General features: G+C 46.7%; 3 protein-coding genes across 3 annotated transcripts; 2 read left to right on the plus strand and 1 right to left on the minus strand.

The window, feature by feature from the left end:
* Positions 1-2,894: 2,894 nt before the first annotated feature.
* On the plus strand, positions 2,895-4,583 carry ankrd34c (ankyrin repeat domain 34C; the record flags this gene model as incomplete). Its single annotated transcript, XM_084476836.1, has 1 exon — positions 2,895-4,583. One exon carries the CDS (start codon positions 2,895-2,897, stop codon positions 4,581-4,583), a length of 1,689 nt encoding a protein of 562 aa, XP_084332962.1.
* A 2,883-nt stretch (positions 4,584-7,466) lies between these two features.
* idh2 (isocitrate dehydrogenase (NADP(+)) 2) lies at positions 7,467-14,907 on the plus strand. Its single transcript, XM_084476920.1, has 11 exons — positions 7,467-7,647; positions 10,796-10,887; positions 11,496-11,661; positions 12,190-12,350; positions 12,567-12,710; positions 13,143-13,279; positions 13,369-13,520; positions 13,632-13,744; positions 13,949-14,046; positions 14,138-14,230; positions 14,513-14,907. Exons 1-11 carry the CDS (start codon positions 7,533-7,535, stop codon positions 14,595-14,597), a joined length of 1,356 nt encoding a protein of 451 aa, XP_084333046.1. The 5' UTR covers positions 7,467-7,532; the 3' UTR covers positions 14,598-14,907.
* A 113-nt stretch (positions 14,908-15,020) lies between these two features.
* znf710a (zinc finger protein 710a) lies at positions 15,021-22,001 on the minus strand (the record flags this gene model as incomplete). The annotated part of the gene is made up of 5 exons (XM_084477214.1): positions 15,021-16,746; positions 17,089-17,263; positions 17,362-17,553; positions 18,243-19,730; positions 21,957-22,001. The coding sequence occupies 5 exons, from the start codon at positions 21,999-22,001 to the stop codon at positions 16,580-16,582; spliced, it is 2,067 nt and encodes a 688-aa protein (XP_084333340.1). The 3' UTR covers positions 15,021-16,579.
* Between the last annotated feature and the right edge of the window lie 412 nt (positions 22,002-22,413).

Consider the following 22,413-nt stretch of genomic DNA (forward strand, 5'->3'; position numbering starts at 1 on the left):
TATTTAGAAGGAAGAGCAGCAGGTGCGATGTAAGATATCTCAAAATGGAAACGGCTCCCATGGGTGACAGCGCTTGCCTCCAGGCTTTAATTATTTATTTCCCCTCTCGGTGCATCGCTGGGGACCGCATCATCGGAGCAAAGATCAGTCCGTGTGCGGGGCCTGCTGACGTCTCCTCCGCGCCCGCTCACGTGCTAATGAACACGTCTGAACCAGCGAGGGGGGGTACGGCTCCTTACACCACTCCCATCGCTTTGATTTGTAAACACTTTTAGGGGGAAGAGGGGGCGGAGATCTCAGCCCACCATTCAGTCGTTGATACTGTCCTCGTGTTGCTGCTGTCCAATCATCCGGGGCCATGACGGTGATTAGCCTGCACTGTATTATTTACCATCAGACACTTCCTCTTTGATTTTGACGCCTCTTGGGTCATTTCCTGACCACGGCACAGACAGAAAACAACAACTATCAGCCATCACCGACATGAATTATAAATAAAGCGTTTCAACGCCTGCTTGCTTACTCACAGCCGTCGTCGCTCCTCCTTGTCGGTGAACCACCGTCAGATGGAGGTTTGAATATACGGGCTAGTGGTCGTCTCCTGCCTAAATATACATCAGTGTGTACGAGGCAGGCAGGTGCCATAACGTGGCGTCTGCCGTATGGACTATTAGCATACGGATAGACACAACACAGAAAACAATCACTCAAGCACAGTCACAACGCCTTGAGGAGGGCTGGCCGCCCGCTGCTTTTATAAAGCCCTCGGTTTCCCCTCTCTGTGTGACTTGTAAACAACATGTCCCTGGAGATCAAAAGGCAATCACAGGTGAGAAATCACAGCCGGCATCGACGACTTGTGCTCCAAGACATCAGATGAGTGTTAAAGATGGGCAATAAAGTGATTAGCCCTCACATCTCCCAGGAATAGGCCTGGGGGTCAGAGGGCTTATGATCAAATGTGCAAATAATAAAGTCCATTAAAAAGCCTTTCTTTGAATACCACCTGAGCCTTCCCATGTATAACCCGGTGCTATGCTATGTTTATGATTACCTGTTCCTTGCAACGCTGCAAACATTACTGCTCTCATTACCAAGTGCTTCTTTTCGGTCTCATAGCAACCTAAAAATAGAAATATCCCTATTAGGCTCTATGGATGTTATAGCTGGTTTAAGTTTTGGCCTCCGTAAGTAGCAGTTGATCTACAGAAATGGTTTACAAATATGTTATTTTGTTCTGGATGATAAACAATTGTCAAATTCTAAATACATTAATTCCGGCGGAAGTGTGGATAAACACAGACAATGATTAATTTCATAATTTCATTCAATTACACGATGAAAGTGAGAACAGTAATCTGATGGTTCTCTGGAAGAGATGTGTAATAGTTTGTTGTGCTTGTTTTTCCTTCATTGTAAGCTTCATAATACGGCCTGGAAGTGGAAGAAGGATAGCATGACTGAATACATCAGTCTTTCAACTCCCTTGCTGGAGCTTGCATGCAAGCATGCATTTCGTTTCATTGTCCTCTCCAAATAAAATAAATAAGTAAATTACATTTACATTTCTTTGGAGGATAATGTTGTTTGTTTATATTTTTGGTAGATGAGTGCAGAATAGGAGAGTTTTTCACAAATTTATTTTGGTCGACTCTGACGTCAAGAGAATACACGTTTCATTCAACAAGCAGAAAAGTTATTTATATCCTCAGCATCTTGAGGTTGTGATTCTCGAGTGCGCAGCGAAAGGAATGCTGCCCATTGGACTGATGTGGATGGATTGCACCCATCACAAAAGCGAAGCCTCATAAGCTATGGTGTCAGAGTGTTATACTGTAGTCCGAAGCGAATCAAAAGTGGAAAGCAGAATTTGGAGTTTAGTTGCGACCAAAAAAGGAACATTCTCCGAGATCCTCTGCAAAGTGTGCGTTGTTGCATTTATTTGCACGTTTGCGATTTTATTGAGATCACCACTATTAGTTACTCCGAGAATGTCAACCCTGTCTCCTGTCCAGGTAAGATTTTCTTTGGCAATATACATTATGACATCTACACATTTTAGGTAATGCAAAAAGTAGGATACATATGCAGCATACGAGAGAGGAGTTATTGTCTCATTTGTCTTGCCTGCCTTGAACAGGATTGTTAACTTTTACAGTGGATATGTGTGTATCCAGAAACATTTATTTATGTCAGCGATTTAAATGATCTATCATGTAAAGTGAAGCGATGACTTTCACAATGTGCAAAGCACCGCGTCCAAAATGAGCACCTTGGATAGCGACTGTCTGTCGACGCTTCACGGAAAGCCAATCGGCTTGTTCATCTGTCCTTATACTTGTTGTGTCTTGCCTAGCAAGTCAAATTAAAATAATCTATGATTATCTGGACGTTCAAAAAAATAATAGGATTTAATAGCTTATTTTTGATAGTATGTAGGCTACTTTATGTAGTTGTTGGATCGCACAGGAAAAAATACCTCACCTTTGTCATTCATCGTCATTAAGCAGCGCTACTCGGGGCTTATTATAATCCCTAAATATAGCCAACAATTATGTTTGCATAGCTTTTGCAAATCTTCTAGAACAATTAAACCGATTTGTGATGAGTCGCTATACTTTCGACTTATGGTCCTTGAATGTCCATCAGGAAAAGACTGCCACCACCTGGCAGTGGCTTCAATGTGATCATTTAGTAATCAAACATTTTAGGGAAAAACCAAACACATTTTTTTAATACGACTTTCATTTATGTTCACATGCCTTATTTGTCTATGATGACTAAATTAATCTCCTGAATCTCCCCCTGAATCCCCCCTCCCCCCCCCCAAAAAAAGGGCTTTGGGTTGTAGCTGCGTTTCACCACCGAGGGACAGACCTGTGACGATCTGCAAGATGGCAGACATCCTGGAGCTGCGGACCGACGGCAACTCTCTGCTGAAGGCCGTGTGGCTCCAGCGTCTTCGGCTCACCAGGCTCCTGCTGGAGGGGGGCGCCTACATCAACGAGAGCAACGAGCGTGGGGAGACACCGCTCATGGTCGCCTGCATGTCCCAACACGCCGACCAGCAGAGCGTGAGCAAGGCCAAGCTGGTGAAGTACCTCCTGGACAACAACGCCGACCCCAACATACAGGACAAGGCGGGCAAGACGGCGCTAATGCACGCCTGCATCCAGAAGGCCGGCCACGAGGTGGTGGCCCACCTGCTGAGCAACGGGGCCGACCCCAGCCTGGCGGACCGCGCCGGGGCCTCGGCACTCGTGTACGCCATCAACGCTGACGATAAAGAGACGCTCAAGCTGCTGCTGGACGCGTGCAAGGCCAAAGGGAAGGAGGTCATCATCATCACCACAGACAAGTCGCCGTCCGGCGCCAAAACCACCAAGCAGTACCTCAACGTGCCGCCTTCGCCGGAGTTGAACGAGATGAGCTCCTCCCTCTACTGCACCTCCCCCTCCGACATCCACGTGATCGCCTGTCCCACGACGCACCCTGCCGAGGGGCAGCAGCAGAACACGGTGGTCAGCTTCCAGACCAAGCTCAAGACCTCCAGCTCCGTGGCCAAGCTCGCTAACGGCGTGCCCGCCTCGCCCACACGCCGGCCTGCTAACCCCAAGCGAGCGCGCCTGCCCCAGCTGAAGAGGCTCCAGTCAGAGCCCTGGGGACTCATCGCCCCCTCCGTCCTCGCAGCCGCTGCCACCGCCGCTGCTGCGACTGCGTCTTCGTCCTCTACTCCGTCCCCTTTTTCGTCCCACGACGACAGCAGGCGCGCCGCCTCCAACGAAGAGCTGGTGACAGGGCTGAACGGCCTCGCTCTGCTGAGCAAGCGGTCCTCGCTGTCCCGACAGAACAGCGTGGACGGCAAAGAATGCCTGTTCCCGTCAGTGAGCGATCCCCCATGCAAGATGACAACCTCCATCTCCGTCCCGCCCACCTCCAAAATGGCGTACGACCTGGCCCTGAACCAGCATCAGACCCTGAACCAGGCTCTGAACCAGCACCAGCCCCTGGTGCGTCGGAGCACCGGGCCCCCTGAGCAAGACTGCTGCGGGGGCAGCTCCGGCGGCCCGGTCAGTCTGAGGGACACGTTGGTGCACAGGAGGCGCCTGGGCAACACCGACTACTATGACTCGGACTCCCAGCTGTACTCGGACTCGGCCACGCTGGACTCTCCCCAGGTCCCACTGGAGCGGAGGAAGCTCAACATGTCCCCGCTGGCCCTGCTCAACAGCTCCAGGGAGTCACTGGACAGCAACGCCAGCCTCTCCTCACCCGGGCCGGCGCGCCGGCGGGCACCGGGCCTGCTGGAGAGGCGTGGCTCGGGCACCCTGCTGCTGGACCACATCTCCCACACCAGGCCCGGGTACCTGCCCCCGCTCAACATCAACCCCAACCCGCCCATCCCGGACATCGGGGCCAGCAGTAAGCCCTCTTCACCGATGGCGCCAGGCATCAGGGCTGTAGCTCCGCCCAGCACCCCCAAAAGAGTGGGTCTCAAGCCCAAGAAGAAGCTGATCCGGAGGCACTCTATGCAAGTGGAGCAGATGAAGCAGCTTTCGGATTTTGAGGAGCTGGCCCATTAGTCAGCGTCGGCACCGCGTTGAGAGGCTGTGTTTGTTTCAACACTTTCAGGAAATAAGGTTATCGTGGAACTTTGTCAAACACTCACGCGCGTCTGTTGGATGTTGTCAAAATCATGTAGAAAATGTTTCCACATTTTATCGAAAAAATGAGCAATATAGAAAGATGTTGTCCTCCCCCCTCCTTCAGTGATCCAAAAACCTCAGAATTGTAGTTTTCCAAATGATCAGCATTTATATGTAATCAACTTTTGAATGTAATTCCAGAATGTGGTACGATTGCATACACTAGCTTTGCAATGATAATGTAGTACTAGAACATACAGGGTCCATGTAGCCAACTCTGGATGCACTTTGTGTGTGTGTGTATATACAACTGTACGGACTTACTTGAATACTTTAAAGAAGTGATTCACTGGTCCGAGACGTAGCTTCAGTATGATGTTGAATTTGACTGTTCATAGCGAGTGTGTACACAGTGCCTTTAAGACCAAGAAATAGAACAAGGAGTTTAAAAAACATTTTGAGCACCGGGCCATTCGTTCTCATAATGATCAACCAAAACACTCCTCCTTATTGTCGCTCTTGTAACAAACAAACCGTTAAGATTACTAATAATTGCTATGGAGGATCGGAATCAATGAATGAAAAGCCTTAATACACAGGGGAAGCTAAATGAGCAATGGGCTATATATATAACAACAACATTATCCACTATCCAGGAGAATAAAACATGCGATCACAGATGTTCAAACCACCATGGACATTTTCTACATAAATAAACAGACAGTTGTTGCCCTAGTCAACCCAGAAATCAGTGGTAAAGGGATAGATGAAACAATTATAAATGTAGGATAATTCAAGTTTTAACCACATAGGCTTCCACATAACTTTACTGTGAAGTATTTCTTCTGTTAAAAGAGACAAAGAACATAATTTATTGCATAGTATTTTTGTAAGTAGATTGTTGTTTATTTCAAAATAAATGTATACCAATTGTCTGTTGTCTGTTGTTTATTTTCTGTTAACCCGTTAACTGCTCCCGCAAGCTAGTCGGGCAGTATTGGGCCCAGATATACATGGTAACTGTGTATCTGAGACTCCTTAGAGACCTGTAATACACTCATTCTAGGGCAAGCATAGAATCACACATCCAAAATCTCCTCTGCGTTTTTGCGACAGTTGAACTGAAGAGGGCAGTATTCGACTTCTCCCTAATAGTAGAACTCAGTCTGAAGGCTTTCTTCTATCTCATCTCCCTTTCTTTGGTATTGAAGCAGGGGTTCCAACCAGCATGTTCATAATTGGTAGTTTGCACTTACAAAAGCTCATAAATACAATGTGCCTGTCGTTCAGACATCTACAGTTAAACACTCATTTAGGAGCCAACTGTATTATTAGCTGCTGTAACGGGACAGCCTAGAAACCCCTCCAAATAGCTTTGGTTCCCTCACCCGCATATTCAGATTTGGAAGCAAGTACAGTTGTTTGAATCATTGAATATGTTTTACTATGCTTTTGATATGTGGAATTAATTAAATTTCACATAAGCTATTACCTTGATATAGTATGAACATAAACAGTCTGGTCTTTTAACTTTTTCGTATATGTGTACCATCATGTGCTTAATGCATGTTGACGTAACCACTATTCTGTAATGGGTTGCCTAACACAATTCCTATTCAAAGAATAAAACAAACCACAAACGTAAACCAATATATAAGTGCAAGAGTACACAGTACCTGATCAGATACCAATTCCTCCAGTTGGGGGCGTTGTAACCACTATCACAGTTATGACGAGTTAGTAGCGCAGTACCCTTTCGAGTTCATTTCTATGGTTCAAGCCAAGGTGGGTGAATGTCCATAACTAAGTTGTGAATTTTAAATAGTGTGCATTTTTGTGTGGGCACTCTAAATGTAGGATACAGGCCTATACATTGCATCTGAATTGCAGTAGCCAATATATAAGCTGAATTTATATGTTGTTTTATAATATTGTTACAACACAAAACTCCTTCACAACCATGCAAGATAAATAAAACATGGGTAGCAAGGGAGACGATAGGAAGCTAAGGTTCCCTTAAAAAAAAATACATCATATATTTACATATTTATACACGTACATATACGCACGCACGCGCGCACACACACACACACACACACACACACACACACACACACACACACACACACACACACACACACACACACACACACACACACACACACACACACACACACACACACACACTATACAACGATCATTTCTATGCAATTCCAAAGATGGGTGAACCCAGTGAATTGATTTCGATATTGTTTTTTTGATACTCGGGAGCCACCGTTATAATAAAGCAGTGGCAGTGGAGGTGACCCTTGCTCGCATGGTCTGTGCTGTCTGTAGTCGCGAGACTCTGGCTGCATCTGGCTCAGGCCCAGAACGACACATGACTACGTCCCATTCCTTTCCCCGTTATGGTAGCTATGGTGCCCAGCTAAAATTAGAGATTCATCTGGCATGAAGAACTCCAGAATGTAACAAACATCGTCGTTTTATTAGTTTGGAATAGGGTATATGTCACTGGTGGTCTGTTTATCTGGGTGATTTCGGTTTATTTGCTGGCCTTGTTGTAGCTGCACTTTGTGGGCTTTTGTTGGGTGCATGTATCTAACATTTCCAGGCCATATGTGTTAAGGTTGCAGATGCAAAACGTGTATTACAAGGGAAGTTAATTCCACACGAAAAGAGACAAGTCCCACAGATGTGACCTCTTCACACTGGACGTAAGCTCCAAGCACAGCCCCACTCAGCCAATGGTAATGGTACCAGCGAGTGGGTGGCTCCTCCTCCGCTCCTTTGACGTAGCACCGAGCGACTAGAGGCGCAGATAATTTCAGCCCCTTTTTGCGGAGTTTACATCCGAGAATCAACTGCAAAGGATAAGGGCGAGAAATGGCTGGTTACCTGAAGGTCCTTAGCTCCCTGTCGAGGTCTGCGGCATCTCTTTCGAGAAACCCTGCGGTGCTCGCGCAAGCGGCCAATGGCCAGACTTTGCAGCAGAGGAATTGTGAGTTGGAAATCGTGATCATATTTTGTCTAAAATACATGTTGCCTCTACGTGGTCTATGATAGCCGATTGAACGCCACATATTTGCTTTAGCTAGTTGTTAGCTTCACGCAAAGTGCGGTGAAATAAGAGGAACGACGAACGCAGAAGTACGAGCGTTCAAAAGTCAGTTACAGGCAGCTTCAACCGTTAAAATGTGACGATGCTCCCTCGCGCACTGTGGTCACGGGGGGGGGGAGGTGGAGGTCCGCTCGAGCCGGGGGGGCTGGGAACCGGGACCAGGTCACGTCTTTGTCCGTTTCCTTAATTTGCAAACTATCGTCTTTGTCTCCTATCCTTGAACGCGTGTAGTGCCACTGATTGTTTCACAGCTGTTCGCCCCAACGACCAACACGTGTTAAAGGGGTTCATTGCAGTGCGTCTGTTGTTGTTTCCTCAATCGATTCACTTTTGCTTCTTGGAGAAAATGTGCCACGAAGAACTTGGCAGGGTTTGAATGGACGGGGTTTGGCCGCTATTCGACTTGCAAACAGATACTTTTAAAGCATACAGCATACTTTTTTGGATATAGTATTTACTCATGGTTGTTTCTACATTCATATATCTGGTTAACTTTTGTGCCTTTTTGTTTTAATGGTAGTCATGCTTTCACTTTACGCGGTTGCCTTGGCACAGTACTGACTTGGAAAAACTTTTCCAGAAGGTCAGACAAGACCATGCAAGCCAGAGAGGGCAATGGCTGCCATAGACTCCATATCATGCATCGATTTAAATTAAATTCAAAGCACATTTCAAGCTCTAGCACAAAACCAGTTTCCGCTGATGAATTTGAACGTATGTAGACAAGTTATTTGAGGTCAGATGAAGTGTCTGTGTGCTGTGTAAACACTCCCCACCTCTTTCCGTGACTCCAAGCAACGGGTCAGATGAAGGACATGTAGTTCGATGCGATCTACAGCTGTTTTACAGGCTCTGCTAACTCCATAGTTACAGGGGTCACTTTGGAGTCTGACAATAATGCCCATTGTTGGCTTTAGTAACGTTGGGACAAACAGGATGGTCTCTATGCTACCCTCATGCACTCGACAAATGCCTGGAGTGGAAAAACGGGTAGTAGCCTATCTCTTTTAAGAAACTTCAAATACGGGAAGTAGGATTACGTCTCTATCATTTTTTTAATCGTTGTGCGTTTAGTTACATTGACAAACAAACAACAAATGCTGTATAAAAGTATTATTTTATCTTGGCTTTTAAAGAGTAAGCCATTCATTGTAAAACTTCATTGTAAAAAAAGTGCCGTTTGGCTGACTTTTCTAGGGTGTGCATTTTGATCACTCGTTTTCCAGCTTAGTATTTGGGGCTTGTAAAGGACCTCTGTTACTGAAGGTGATCCAGATGACCTTTTGCCAAAAACCCAGTTTGCTTTACATTGTCTCCACCTACCTAAAGGTTTGTCAGAGTTTCACTGATCAAATTATGTCGACAAATCAGTTTATGCGGACTAGACCTCACACAGTGGTATCTTCAATTGAATTGTTTGGTTTTTCTCTTTCATATACACATCATAAGGGAGGTCTTCTCTACAGAGCCCAGATTAACAGTCTCTAGCCTACATAGAGAAAGTTATGTAATCAAGCTGCTTTCCCCGAAGCCCCTCCCCAATGTGCTCTCATTCCTTTTCATAGCAAATGTCCTTTGAGCTTGTCTAGGTTAAACCACTCATAACTTCTACCAGACATGGTTTTGGACACAGATTTGAGTAGACATTGAGAAACTGTCTCTAACTTGATGCATTCTACTAGCTAGAATACATAGACATCTGTTGACAACCTTTTTGAAGATATAATCAAGAGTCTAGTTAACATATTCAAAGGATTGCAACTGTCCTATTGGCTTCCTAAAACCATGCCCTCATCATACCTCTTATCTCCAAAGAAGGGTGACCTCTTTTTTGTGAGCAACACATTCCATAGGAATACAAGCACTTTACAAGAACAATCAAAATGTAAACGGTTTACAGCGATCTTATTCATTAACCAGTCTTCTCTTTGACTTTGAGTGCTCCAGTGGAAGGCATTATCTTGCTGTCCACTTCAAAGTAGTATCTGGGATGTTAACTTAATCAATGCCCTGAGTAGGTAAAGACTACCTGAAAACAGTCATGGTTGTGGAACTTTTATTCGGCTGATGATTACAAATTTAGAATGATTAAAAGTGGTTGCTTTGCTAATAAAATCTTTTCACTTAAGAAATGCTTAACTTAAACACATTGCTTATGTTTTTAGTCTTGCGCTTACCTTTTTACTGTGCTGTTATATGTGTGTTCACATATGTTTGTTGATGATACTAAAAGGTTTGTACTGAAAGTTAAAAAAAATCAGAACATTAAGGAAGCGAACCAGGGCTATTTTGGCAGGTGCTACTACTATTGACAGTGCATGGTAAAGGTTAAATTCCCCTTCAAGCACATGCTGTCTTACTGTTTCATAGTGGTCTTCTGCAGAATGTAACCTCTAATCTCTTGACATACATTATGTCAAGGCACAAGGGAAATGCAGATGATTGAGGCACTTGTTGTACTTGTTTCTGTACTTGTCCATTTATTGGGAAATATTTATTGTCTAATCTCTTGCACTCCTAGAAAACCATATGATATGGTGTGTATATATATGAGCACCAATGATTTTTTCTTTTGTGGTTACATTTGGCTATTGTTTTATGAATTGACATGAGACCTTTAGATGTCATGAAAGGCACCCTGAAATTAAATAATTTATTATTATCATTATTATATTATTGCTTCTACTAGCATTAATTTAGATGTTGGCAAATAATCAGTGTTCTTTAACTTTGAATAGCATCTGTTCAATTTTGATTTCAGGCTATTGTTTACTTTGCACAGTGGTTGAATACTTTCACCACTTCATGCCACACCACGCATGATCAAGCATTAGTCATAAAGGGATTTTTTGGTAAACCAGGAAAACGTTTGTGTAGCCTAGTGAGATGACTCCACATATCCTGCACAGCGGCCTAGGATCCTCAATTTTACTTTTCTTCAGCCCCAGTATTTCCCTTTTTTCTCGGGTTGCAACTCATACCCTGGTTTGATTGGATATGTTTTGTAATTGTATTTTTATTTATACAGATGCCGACAAACGCATCAAGGTGGCCCAGCCAGTGGTGGAGATGGACGGAGACGAGATGACCCGGATAATCTGGGAGTTCATCAAGGAGAAGGTAAAACCCACAGCCTGGGGCTGCAGATCTGGATGGAAGCGTTCAGCAACATGTCTGTCTGTCATCCCAAAGGGGGCGGAACATAGCATAGGCTGTCTCACGGATCTATTTTTGCACAACCAAACCGACACGTGGCTGAGAGGGTAGAGCGAGAGCAATTGTACAGAGTGAGCGAGAGAACGACGAGAGGGAAGATTATGTTTGTATGCTGTGGGGGGAGGTTTTTTTTTTTTGTGACTGGATGATTTCCAATTGGTGAGAGCAGATGGTGCATTGACTCCGGGAAGGGAAAACATGGAGGATCATGGGAGATCGTTCAAGGGTTTTTTGTAGAGACAACGGGAACATACAACACCATAACAAAAATAAATGAAAGAAATTAAATTAATGGTGGTATTTCACAGGGGAGTCATTCATTATCCATTTAGCTTGATATGGAGAAATTAACCTATTGCTGCTAATTTGTACTTTGTTGTAGAGTTATCAACATTTTCCGTTCTATATTGATATATATTCCATTCCTTATAATAAAAAGTGCAACATTTCGTGCCCTTCAAATGGTACTTGGTCCTAGTCTTATTGAAAGAGGTCTGTTCTGTTTTGGTTAGCTCATCCTGTCCAACGTGGATGTGGAGTTGAAGTACTATGACCTGGGCCTTCCGTACCGTGACCAGACCGATGACCAGGTCACCATAGATTCCGCCCTGGCCACCCTGAAGTACAACGTGGCTGTCAAATGCGCCACCATCACGCCAGACGAAGAAAGAGTGACGGGTAAGAGTTATTTTTGGTTTCTAAGTACAGAGCTTATTTTGTAGGTTGTTTTTTTTGACAGCTGTCGAAGGACAATATTGATCTGGTGATGAAACCATCGCCACTACTGTTTCTCCTGGCTTCACTGAAGTATCAGCTTCAAATATATTTGGTCAGAATTACATTGTTGATTAGCATGTCTGTGCATTCGCCACATGTAAACAATAGCAGGAGCCCAATCCTGTTTCTATATCAAGGAAGTTCCACTACAGTTTTGGTGATTATGCAGTCTTCAACCTTCTCCTCGTGCTGCTCTACCACAAACATTACAATTCTAGTATCGAGTCTCTGAAATAGCTAATGCTATTTTCGTAACATTCGTGGCAGTAGGCATGTGCACTAAATGCCATCTTGCAGAATCGGTACAACAAAGTCATTTTTTAAATTATATTGTCCAGGATAGTTTCATCATCCTTCCAGTGTCCTTTTTAAATTTGATGTGTTTAGCAATGGTCGACCATGTTGTATAAGCATTGTTTACCGTTTTAGAGTTCAGCCTGAAGAAGATGTGGAAGAGCCCTAACGGAACCATCAGGAACATCCTGGGCGGAACAGTCTTCCGTGAGCCAATCATTTGCAAGAACATTCCAAGGCTGGTGCCAGGATGGACCCAACCCATCACAATCGGCAGACACGCCTTTGGAGACCAGGTCGGTCCCTACCGAACACCCCATCTCATGATGTTGCACTTTTTTTATTTGTAATATTTTTATTATATTTTTTATATTTTATTATATTTTATTTTTTTCTAACAAGGGGTCTTTCCTCCACATCTGTGTTATGTGGTTGTAAATTGGCACAGACTCGATTTCTGAATCGTTTCTCATGAAATAACGGTAATGTTATGTTTTTGCCCTGTCCCACAGTACAGGGCAACAGACTTTGTCGTGGACCAGCCGGGAAAATTCAAGATGGTCTTCTCTCCGACTGATGGCAGCAAGGGCAAAGAATGGGAGGTGTACGATTTCCCCGCCGGGGGCTGTGGAATGGGCATGTACAACACAGACGAGGTGAGGACCCCTCTCCATTTATTTCACGGTTGTTAGTTTTGATAGACGTTTGGGGACTGTTGACTCAACCCAGATAAAGAGCGGAGGACTGACGATTGAGCACCTCCATTACCTCTGTATATTGTGGACCCTAGAAGGGCAACAAACCTCAACCTGCAGAGTTTATCGTGGAATCTAAAGCGTGCCAGACTGGCCTCTTGTCAACCCGCCCGTCAGTATGTGTTTGCTAGTGTGGGTTTGTTTGATTTTACAACACTGGAGGTCATGCATTGGGCTCTAAAGCTGTCCAGGGGAAACAGACTTGTTAGTGAAGTGCATTTATGAGGTCAAGTCAGTAGACGGAAGGTCATTCACCCTTTTATCGCTTGTATAACCTCTACAATTCAAGACCTTTCCTCTTCTTTCCCCCCCACCCACCCCCTCCTCCAACAGTCTATTTCAGGCTTTGGACATAGCTGCTTCCAGTATGCCATTGCTAAGAAGTGGCCGTTGTACCTGAGCACCAAGAACACGATCCTCAAGGCTTATGACGGCAGATTCAAGGACATCTTCCAGGATGTCTATGAGAAGTGAGTGGATTTCCCCCACAAAATCAGTCCATCGTGTGGGGCCCCCCCTACCCCACACCTGGTTGACCCTCTCTCTCTGTGCCCTGCAGGCACTACCAGTCTGAGTTTGAGAAGCTGAAGATCTGGTACGAGCACAGACTCATTGACGACATGGTAGCCCAGGTGCTCAAGTCCACCGGAGCCTTCGTGTGGGCCTGCAAGAACTACGACGGCGACGTGCAGTCTGACATCCTTGCTCAGGGTGAGATGTGACTTGACGCTCGGCTCCTCATTTATAATCACCGCTGGAAGGCCCCGTTGTTTTGGTTTAAAGGCCAGGGAAAGATGACCCTGTGTGTGTTTGTGCCCCCAGGTTTCGGCTCTCTGGGACTGATGACTTCAGTGCTCGTCTGCCCAGACGGGAAGACAATCGAGGCAGAGGCCGCCCACGGCACCGTGACGAGGCACTACCGGGAGCACCAGAAGGTTTGTAGCAGTTCCATCGCGTTAATCCCAAAAGCAGGGCCTAGTGCCACCGGCGATTCACCCATGTAGCAGCACTGCCATCTTGTGGTTTAAATGCAGACTACAGTTTATAAACATGTGTTAGCGCCCCACATGTTTATAAACTGTAGACGATTGTAAGTGATGAAGGTAAAAACTGCTCTCCTCTTGTCTCCACCAATGCAGGGTAATCCCACTAGCACCAACCCCATCGCCAGCATCTTCGCCTGGACCAGGGGCCTTGAGCACCGCGGGAAGCTTGACGGCAACAACGACCTCATCAAGTGAGCATCGTGGCGGCACTGTCTGATTTGACCACATTTTTTATTTGTTGAAATTAATAAATGCTAACCTTTTTGTTTATCCCCTTCTTAGGTTCTCTCAGATCCTGGAGAGGGTGTGCGTAGAGACGGTTGAGAGCGGTGTGATGACCAAGGATCTTGCTGGTTGCATCCACGGCCTGCCCAAGTAAGTCGAGATTTAGCAACTCTAAAGTGACTAAAATATTCACCTAAGCAGAAGTGATCATTTTAGATAACATAGCATTTGAGTACGAGGATGTGGTGAGTGATTCGACTGCCAGCTGAAAGGTTCTGGGTTGGATCCCCAATGACTGCTGTCTACCAGTAGAAGGCATTCTTGAGCAAGATTCCCAACCCCTACCTGCTCCTAAAATGGCATCCATCTGAATTCACTGCAAGGTGCATAAGCTGTCGCAAGTTCTGATTGTGTTTGATTGTTGTCTTCCAGCTGCAAGCTCAACGAACACTACGTCAATACTACTGACTTCCTGGATGCCATCAGGCTAAATCTGGATAAAGCTCTGGGCAAGTGAAGAACTTGAACTATAGCAGGGAACCTAGAAAAGATACTGTCATTAAAAATGTATTTTGTACATCCATTTTAACTTAAAAGGTCAAGATTAGCATCCGTTTTATGTTGAAGGAAAGCAATTTGTGTTTAAACTTAATGTTGAATTAAAGGAAATGAAGTATTCTGTGATTAGGTTTTATGGTTCGTACCTAATAACTGGTCTTCCGTCTAGTGCCTCAGTCTAGTGCCTCCCTCCATGTTCTACCCTATTTTTGTAATGTACTGTACCGAGGGCTGGGATGCACTCATGCCAATAAACTCCCTTGATTCTCCTCTACTGCTTCTCTCTTCCTTTAAGAATGGTGAGTTTCTTTAATGTAAATAAATTTATTTTACAGTATCATCTGGTTCACAACATTGTACATACATTTCTATTCATTGTTTCCACACAAATGTCAACAATACAGAAAGCAACTGGAGAGTCCATCAGATATATCATCACTAAAACTGATGGATTGAACACAAGCTTCAAGAATTCAGCAGAAAGAATGTGTAGCATCTTTTTTTTTTTTTTATGCGCCATATCAACATTGCAAATGGATGCCTTGTGTGCGTGTTATGTTTTGAGAAGCTAAGCGCTGGGAAATATGAATATGTTGAGCATTTCCCCACTCCCAGAGTCATTTTCCATGAGGTCCATGGCCCTGTCACATGTTCGGGGGCTGTCGTTCATCACTTTAGACTACTGTACAGCGTGATGGATGGCAGGCACGCGGGGCCACTTAATATTTCTGTCCCAAGTTTTTTCTTTTCGGGGGATGGTGGGGGACAATTCGTGTTGAAATTCATCCATGGAAACCCAAACGGCACTAGGGGAAGGAGAGCGGGGTGTGCATTGCTTTAGAGAGTCTGGTAGTGCAAAGGCCTGGATGGGAGGAGGAGGAGGAGTTGGAGTTTGTGGAGAGAAATGCTGTAATGCAGTCTTTTCTCTGGTAATCTTTTGAGGAAATCTACTGATGGTTAGGCAGGGGGTGGGGGGAGGAGGGGGTAAATGTAATTATGTAAGCACTGTGATTGGGCTCGGTGAAATCCAATCCCAGCTCGATACAATGCTAAGAAGCAAGGCTGTTGCTGCCCTTAGCCGCAAGATTTGGCAAAAGGTCGATCCAATTCTTTGGTAAGAGGCTCCACAATTAAAAAGGGGTATTTTCATTAGCATCTTAAACATCTCACAGCAACAATTACATTCATGGACTAAGAATCAATACAGCGTGGTACTTGCTAACACAGGAAATTAAAAACCAGACTGGACATATACGGGTGCCCCCAATGCAGCGCACTGATTTAAGTATCCAGCCGTCATACAGGAAGGCTGATACATTCTGTACAGTAAAATACAATAACATTTGAGTTGCCAATCCTATGGACTTTAATTGGTCATTTCAAAGACCTTGATTTTTCCTAATCACAGTATAGAATCACAGAGTGATACAAATGAAATTCATTAACTCCTAACTTGATATGCGTTGGCAAGTGAAATGAATAGGACTTGTTTAATTCTTTTAGCCCATCTAATCAGTGTGCCCCAGAAGACTTTCTTGGCTGAGAATTGTCTCATTAACTGCATTATCTCATCGCCGTATGCCTTTATGAGTTTCTTCAGCTAAAATGTGCTTTATGATTTGGGCTGAAAGGGGAATTCCGTATGTCACATTTGTAATGGAAAAATAAATGTCCCTATATTTAAGTACGTCAGTATCTTTCAAACACGTATTTGAGTAGAACTGCAATGATGAGCGTATAGCTAGGTCTAGGTATACATTTCTGAGCCAGGTAGCATAAGGATAGATTCCAGTGCATATAAAATGTGCGGATATCACAGGGTTACTTCATGCCCATAATGAACAAACCCGGAACTGTGCCTTTATACAGCAATAAACAAAAACATCCCTCTTTTTCTATTGGTTGTCCCTTGTATTCTACGTGGGGTGATTTAAATAGGATTCATGCAGTGTTGTAGCGCGCCGCTCCTTTCCCGTAGCTACTGTAGTACTCCATTTCAGAGAGTTTAGCAATGTCCGGTGTGTTGTTGCTGGCTCGGTTTTCTCGTTCGCTGAATTCAAAGCTGTCTTCGTCGTAGTCTTCCTGTCCCTCCATGTCTTGAGGGGGTTCTGGAGAGAGCAAGAGACACAAATATGAGTCGACCCGTCTGTCAGAAGCGCTAATAACAAATACAGACACTTCCTGAAGACAAACAGTGCCGGGGAGGACAGTCAGTATGCCGCCCCACCCTTCCCTGCCTTCATATCACTTTGACCGCAGATAGAGCGCCACGGCTAATCGTGGACTTGCTATATTTACTAAACACATGGTGGGAGAGCAGGGGTAGGCCACAAAACATGGGCAATGGATTAGTAAGCATGCTGCTTCATCAAATTTCATGAGGATAGACTAAATCAAATGGGCAGTATAGTTGCATTAATCCATATATACATACACAGAGGGTTGTTTACCTTGTCCTTCAATAGAGGCGTCCAGAATGCCATGCTTGACTTTCATGTGTCGACTGAGGTTGCCCTTCAGGTTGAACTTGCTGGTGCAGTAAGGACACTTGAAGGGCTTACTTCCTGCATGGAGGTGCATGTGGCCCAGAAGGTTGTACATCCGGTTGAAGGACTTTCCACACACCTGAACACACCAAGAGGACAAAGGTTAGTGACCTGCACCGCCCCTTTGCTGTCGCCCCACTGGGACCCATGATCCGCTGGTCGACGGGTTGCGCTCACCTTGCATTTGAAAGGCTTGACCGGCAGGTGGACGATCATGTGGGTTTTGAGGGTCTGCTTCTGGACGAAGGTCTTGAAGCAGATGTGGCACTGGAAGGGCCGCACGCTGGCGTGAATCAGCATGTGCCTCTTCAGGTTGGCCGGGAGGGTGAACTCTCGGGAACACACCTCGCACTTGAATTCCTTCATACCCTGGAAAAAACACAAGTGGGGACCCTTTGTTAATATGCAGGATAATAATTCACAGGAAAACCTTTGTGTGTCACAGGGTTTCAATGGCCTTGCCAAGCACGGTGAAGCTTGTAATCGTATAATGATGTGGGGGACTTTAGCTCCACCAAGTGTTGAGGCATGACATCCCATAGATCATTGACAACTGCTAAGTACTGTTAGCTATGGCTTTTACATTGCAAATCAAGTTAGGATCTGGCCATATTTGTAACAAACTGCATATAAAACCAACAAATTGGTTTAACAGACCCGGATATGTGAAAACTATACGACAAAAAGAAAACAAAAGAAAGGGGAAGTTGTTCTACTGGTATGATTCACAAGGCTTAAAAGGAAGAAGTATTGGTCTCCATAAAAAAACGCATGCATGCAGGGGTGATGGGGGGTAAAGTCAAAGCATTGTAGCCTTTGATGATTATGTTTACAAAGCCCCGTATGTATGCTTTTATCTGCTTGACAGTGGCATTTAGCTTTTGTTTTCTACACAAAGATCTTGCTTTTGAAACCTCAGATGACCAGATGAGCCAACGGGAACAGGGGCTGGGATGGGACTTCAGATACATGACTATGTAGTGTGACAAAACCCAAAAGAAAACAGGCACACTATGAAGTTAAAGCACCTTCCACACAAACGCGTGCGCCGCCAGTACCTTGTGTGTCAGAGCATGCTGCCGAAGGTGGTGGATCTGGACAAACTCCATGCCGCACTCGGGGCAGACGTAGGGCCGCACGTTCTGGTGCTTCATGAGGTGGTTCTGCAGCTGGCTGCGGTAGGCGAAGGACTTGTGGCACTCGGTGCACTGGTAGCTGGTGGGGCCCTGGTGGCTGGCGAGGTGGCGCTTGAGGTGGGCGTAGGTGGGGAACTCCATGCCGCACTGGGAGCACACGTGACACTGGCCGCTCTCGTGCTTGTTCTCATGCGTGCGCAGCTCGCTGGGGTAGGCGAAGCCCCGGCCGCAGAAGCGGCAGCTGTACGGCTTGACGTCCGAGTGCTGCAGCATGTGGCGCTTGAGGTGGCTGGTCTGCGTGAAGGCCTTCTCGCACACGGTGCACTTGTGCGGCCGCGTGCCCTGGTGGGTGAGCAGGTGAGTCTGCAGGTGGCTGGGCTGCTTGAACAGCTTGCCGCAGTGGAGGCACTCGTGCGGCTTGATGCCGTTGTGGCCCAGGATGTGCGTGACCAGGTTGTACTTGGAGGTGTAGGACTTCTCGCACATGCGGCACTTCCAGCGCTTCAGCCCCTCGCCCACGTCCACGCAGTACGACTCGTCGATCTGCACGTTGATGTCCAGCCGGTCGATCTGCATGCGGCGGGCCAGACCCTCGGGGTCCGACCACAGCATGGCCTGCCCGTTGTCCTCGTAGTCCCCGGCGAGGGCCATGTCCCCCGCCTCGTAGGCCGGCTCGCCCGAGTCGTAGAAGCGGTTCATCAGGGGGCTTCCGCTGTCTCTTCCTGTCTTGAGGTTCAGCGCCTCCTCTTCCTCTTCCTCGACCACCCGCTCCTCTTCCTTTCCCCGTCGTTCCCCGCTCGGCCTCTCCTCTGGATCGGGCTCCGGCGGCCGGTCTTCCTGTTGACTGGGGCTGTCCCTGGAACAGCTGCTGCAGCTTCCGCAGGCCCTCTCCTCCTTCATCGAGCCAGCCTGCCGGCCGGCCGGCTCCTCCTGCGGGCTGCGGCTCTTGTGCGTGTGGATGCAGGAAGGAGGTGTGTCGGACTCCAAGCGCTCCCCCTTGATCTGAGCCTGCGGTATGGGCACCCTGTGTGGACGTTCCTCCTCTTCCGCGGTGCTCCTCGGCCTTTTGGTCCGCCCGCGAGGCCCAGGCCTCCTCCTCTGGCTGGAGTGCGGCGGGGCGTCCGCTGAGTCGGCGGGCTCGGCCAGGTAGTCCCCGTTGGCCCCGATGAGCTGGTCGGCGTACTCGTACTCCGGGCCCTCGGCCGCGGGAGGGGGCCCCTCTCTGGGCTCCCCCGAGTAGAAGCCGTTGGGGGCGATGGTGGCGCCGAAGATCTCGTTCTGTGAGATGAGCCCCAGCACGGCGGCCTGGGCCAGGGACAGCACCACCACGGGTTCTGTCTGCGTGGACACGTCCATTTGGCTCTCGATCATTTTGGGGTAGCTCTGCGCCAGACGGCTAGTCACCTGTTCCTGTCGAGGAAACGAACGCTCAGGGTCAGAGATCCGCGTGTCCAAAAACACACAAGTCATTCATCGTACACAGACCTAGTGATAAGCGGTCAGCCTCATCCGAGGAGAGCCATAGTCGCGCTATTAATATCATCCTTGAATAATGTATCGGCAATAATTAAAACAAACTGATCCAGGAGGAATGCAGGCAGATTTCCTTTCTTGTCAACGTTAGCCTGTGAAAGCTGCATTTTGACTACGCCTTTTTTTTTTTCCTTGCAGGGAATCCAGAGGAGACCATTAGATTGAGGAGATAAAGCAGATCTGTGTTAGCAACCGACTTCCTTCCTTGCTCAGGCTTCAGAATAATACAGAATAGAAAAGAGAGGGGCGGGGGGGGGGGCTGCAGGTCTAACCAGGAAGCTGACTTCCGTGGACTGTCCACAGCACTTCCTGTGGGGTCTGGGGGCAGCTCCTCTCTCTCTGGCCGCACTCGGCCCATCACTGGAGCCAGCCTTCCCATTCATGAGCCACCACACACCTAGGCCACCTACTTCATGACGCCCGTCACAGCTCGGGCTTTTCCTAACAACTTGATATAAGCCGGCAGGCAATCTCATATCCACAGCAGACATTCGATTGAGACTTCCAGCTCATTCAGTATTCCAGAGCTATTCATGAGGCCGGCTGACAAAATTACGTGAATCAGAGTGTTACGGACTCACAGCCGAATGTTTGTCCGAGACGACTGTAAAGTCTGGGTTAGTTCAAAAGAAATTCTGATCGATTTGAAATGAGAGCATTGTAGCCAGGGGTCAGCCTTTATGGTAAACACGAGACAGGCAGGGGCCAGGGCCAAAGCCCAGTGGTTGTTGTGAGGATCAGATCTGTATAATGTATAGCAAATCTCTCCCACTGCTTGTGTGCGTAAATGCTACACAGTCGGTGCCTTGCCGTCATACATTACCGACCAAGAGACGCTGCCTTTCCTCATAGAAAATTCAGGGAGGAGAAAGAGTAGATAGAATGATAAAGAAAGAGGAGATAAAGCTGCAAAAAAAAGCGTGTGTGTGTGTGTGAGATGGGAGAGAGAGAGGGGGTGGGTATGTGTGTGTGTGTGTGTGTGTGTGTGTGTGTGTGTGTGTGTGTGTGGGGGGGGGGGGGGGGGGGGGGGGGGTAGACCTGGATGCCCTGATAACCACGTCATTTATAATTACTGCTTTTAAAGTAGTCAGACAGAGACAGACTGTATTTGTGAGAAAAGAAATGCAGAAAGTAGGTGTGTATTTGAGCATTTGTGTGTGTGTCTGTGTGTCTGTGTCTGTGTGTTTTTGTGTGTGTGTGTGTGTGTGTGTGTGTGTGTGTGTTTGTGTGTGAGAGAAAGAAAGAGAGAGAGTGAGCAAGAGAGAGAGAGAGGGAGGTATAGAGAGAAGCAGAAAGAGCTGTGGGCGGGGGAGGAGTGGAGGGAGAGGGAGAGAGAGAGAAATGAGATGGAGGGGCTGAAAGATAAAGAAAGAGGGGAGGGGAGGGGAGGGGAGGGGTGGGGAAGGGAGAGATTGAGTGAGCATGTGAGAGAGGGGAAGAGAGAAAGGGAAGGGAGAGGGAGGGGTGTGGGGGGGGACTGGAGAGACAGAAAGACAGAGTGAGTGACTGAGTGAGTGAGAGAGAGAGATAGAGAGAGAAAGAGAAACAGAGGGATAGGAGGGAGGGGAGCCGGGGAATGAAGAGAAGAGAGAAAGCACAGCTAAATGAAAGGCTGACAAAATGAAAGAGGAAAAGACAAATGACAAGGAGAGGGAGAGGAACCAGAGTAATTGCAAGTGTCCATACTTTCACAATTTCACAAGTTGCAATGCAAAGACACCTAAGGACAAACACAGCAGAAAACAATCCAGAAATTCAATAAATACTACAGCGGTGAAAGAGGAAACTGAGAAAAAAATGCTGTTTTTTCCGTCCGTATCTTTTTTTTAAAGATGTTGCCGTTACGGTGCAAATGTATAAACAAAAAGTGAGCATTCTTCTTGCACATAGCCAGACACACACACAAACACACACATATACACACGCGCGGGCACACACACACACACACTCACACACACACACACACACACACACACACAAATTCACACACATGTTCACACACCGGATATAAACACTAGACAAACAACCCATTACAACAACTGTTAAGCCGCTAAACGGTAAGACTGCGCAAATCTTGGCTCGTCTTGAAGCTCCAAAACTCACCACATTGTTCCTGGAGTGATGTTTGAGGTGTTTCAGGGATCTCATTCTTCAGGAGAAATGTGTGGAGCAAAAAAACCTCCTCCTATTTATATCTGTGGGAAGAGTGGGGCGGTCCCACAGCTCATCCTCCTCCTACTGTTGCTGTTATCAGAACTGACTGTGCCTGCCCCCCCCCCCCCCCCCCCCCCCACTCTCCCTCCTCCCCCCTCCCTCCCTCCCCACACACACACACACACACACGCGCGCGCTCACACACACACACACACACACACACACACACACACAGGCACACACACACAGGCGCACACACGCACACACACTATCACCCCATTTCTTTCTCTTCCTCCCACCCTTTCCCTCCCATCTCACTTCTCTTTCTCTCTCTCTCTCTCTCTCTCTCCTCCTTTCTCTCTTACGAACAGACAGACACACACACACACACACACACACATGCACA

This window comes from Micromesistius poutassou, assembly GCF_964030765.1.
Source record: "Micromesistius poutassou genome assembly, chromosome: 13".
In the NCBI taxonomy this organism is placed as follows: domain Eukaryota; kingdom Metazoa; phylum Chordata; class Actinopteri; order Gadiformes; family Gadidae; genus Micromesistius; species Micromesistius poutassou.

Bases quoted from the DNA above. Each gene is read 5' to 3' on its own strand.
- idh2 (XM_084476920.1), top strand. From the start codon at position 7,533: ATGGCTGGTTACCTGAAGGTCCTTAGCTCCCTGTCGAGGTCTGCGGCA. The intron at 7,648-10,795 runs GTGAGTTGGAAA...TTATTTATACAG, and splicing joins GACTTTGCAGCAGAGGAATT to ATGCCGACAAACGCATCAAG. The intron at 13,280-13,368 runs GTGAGTGGATTT...TGTGCCCTGCAG, and splicing joins TTCCAGGATGTCTATGAGAA to GCACTACCAGTCTGAGTTTG.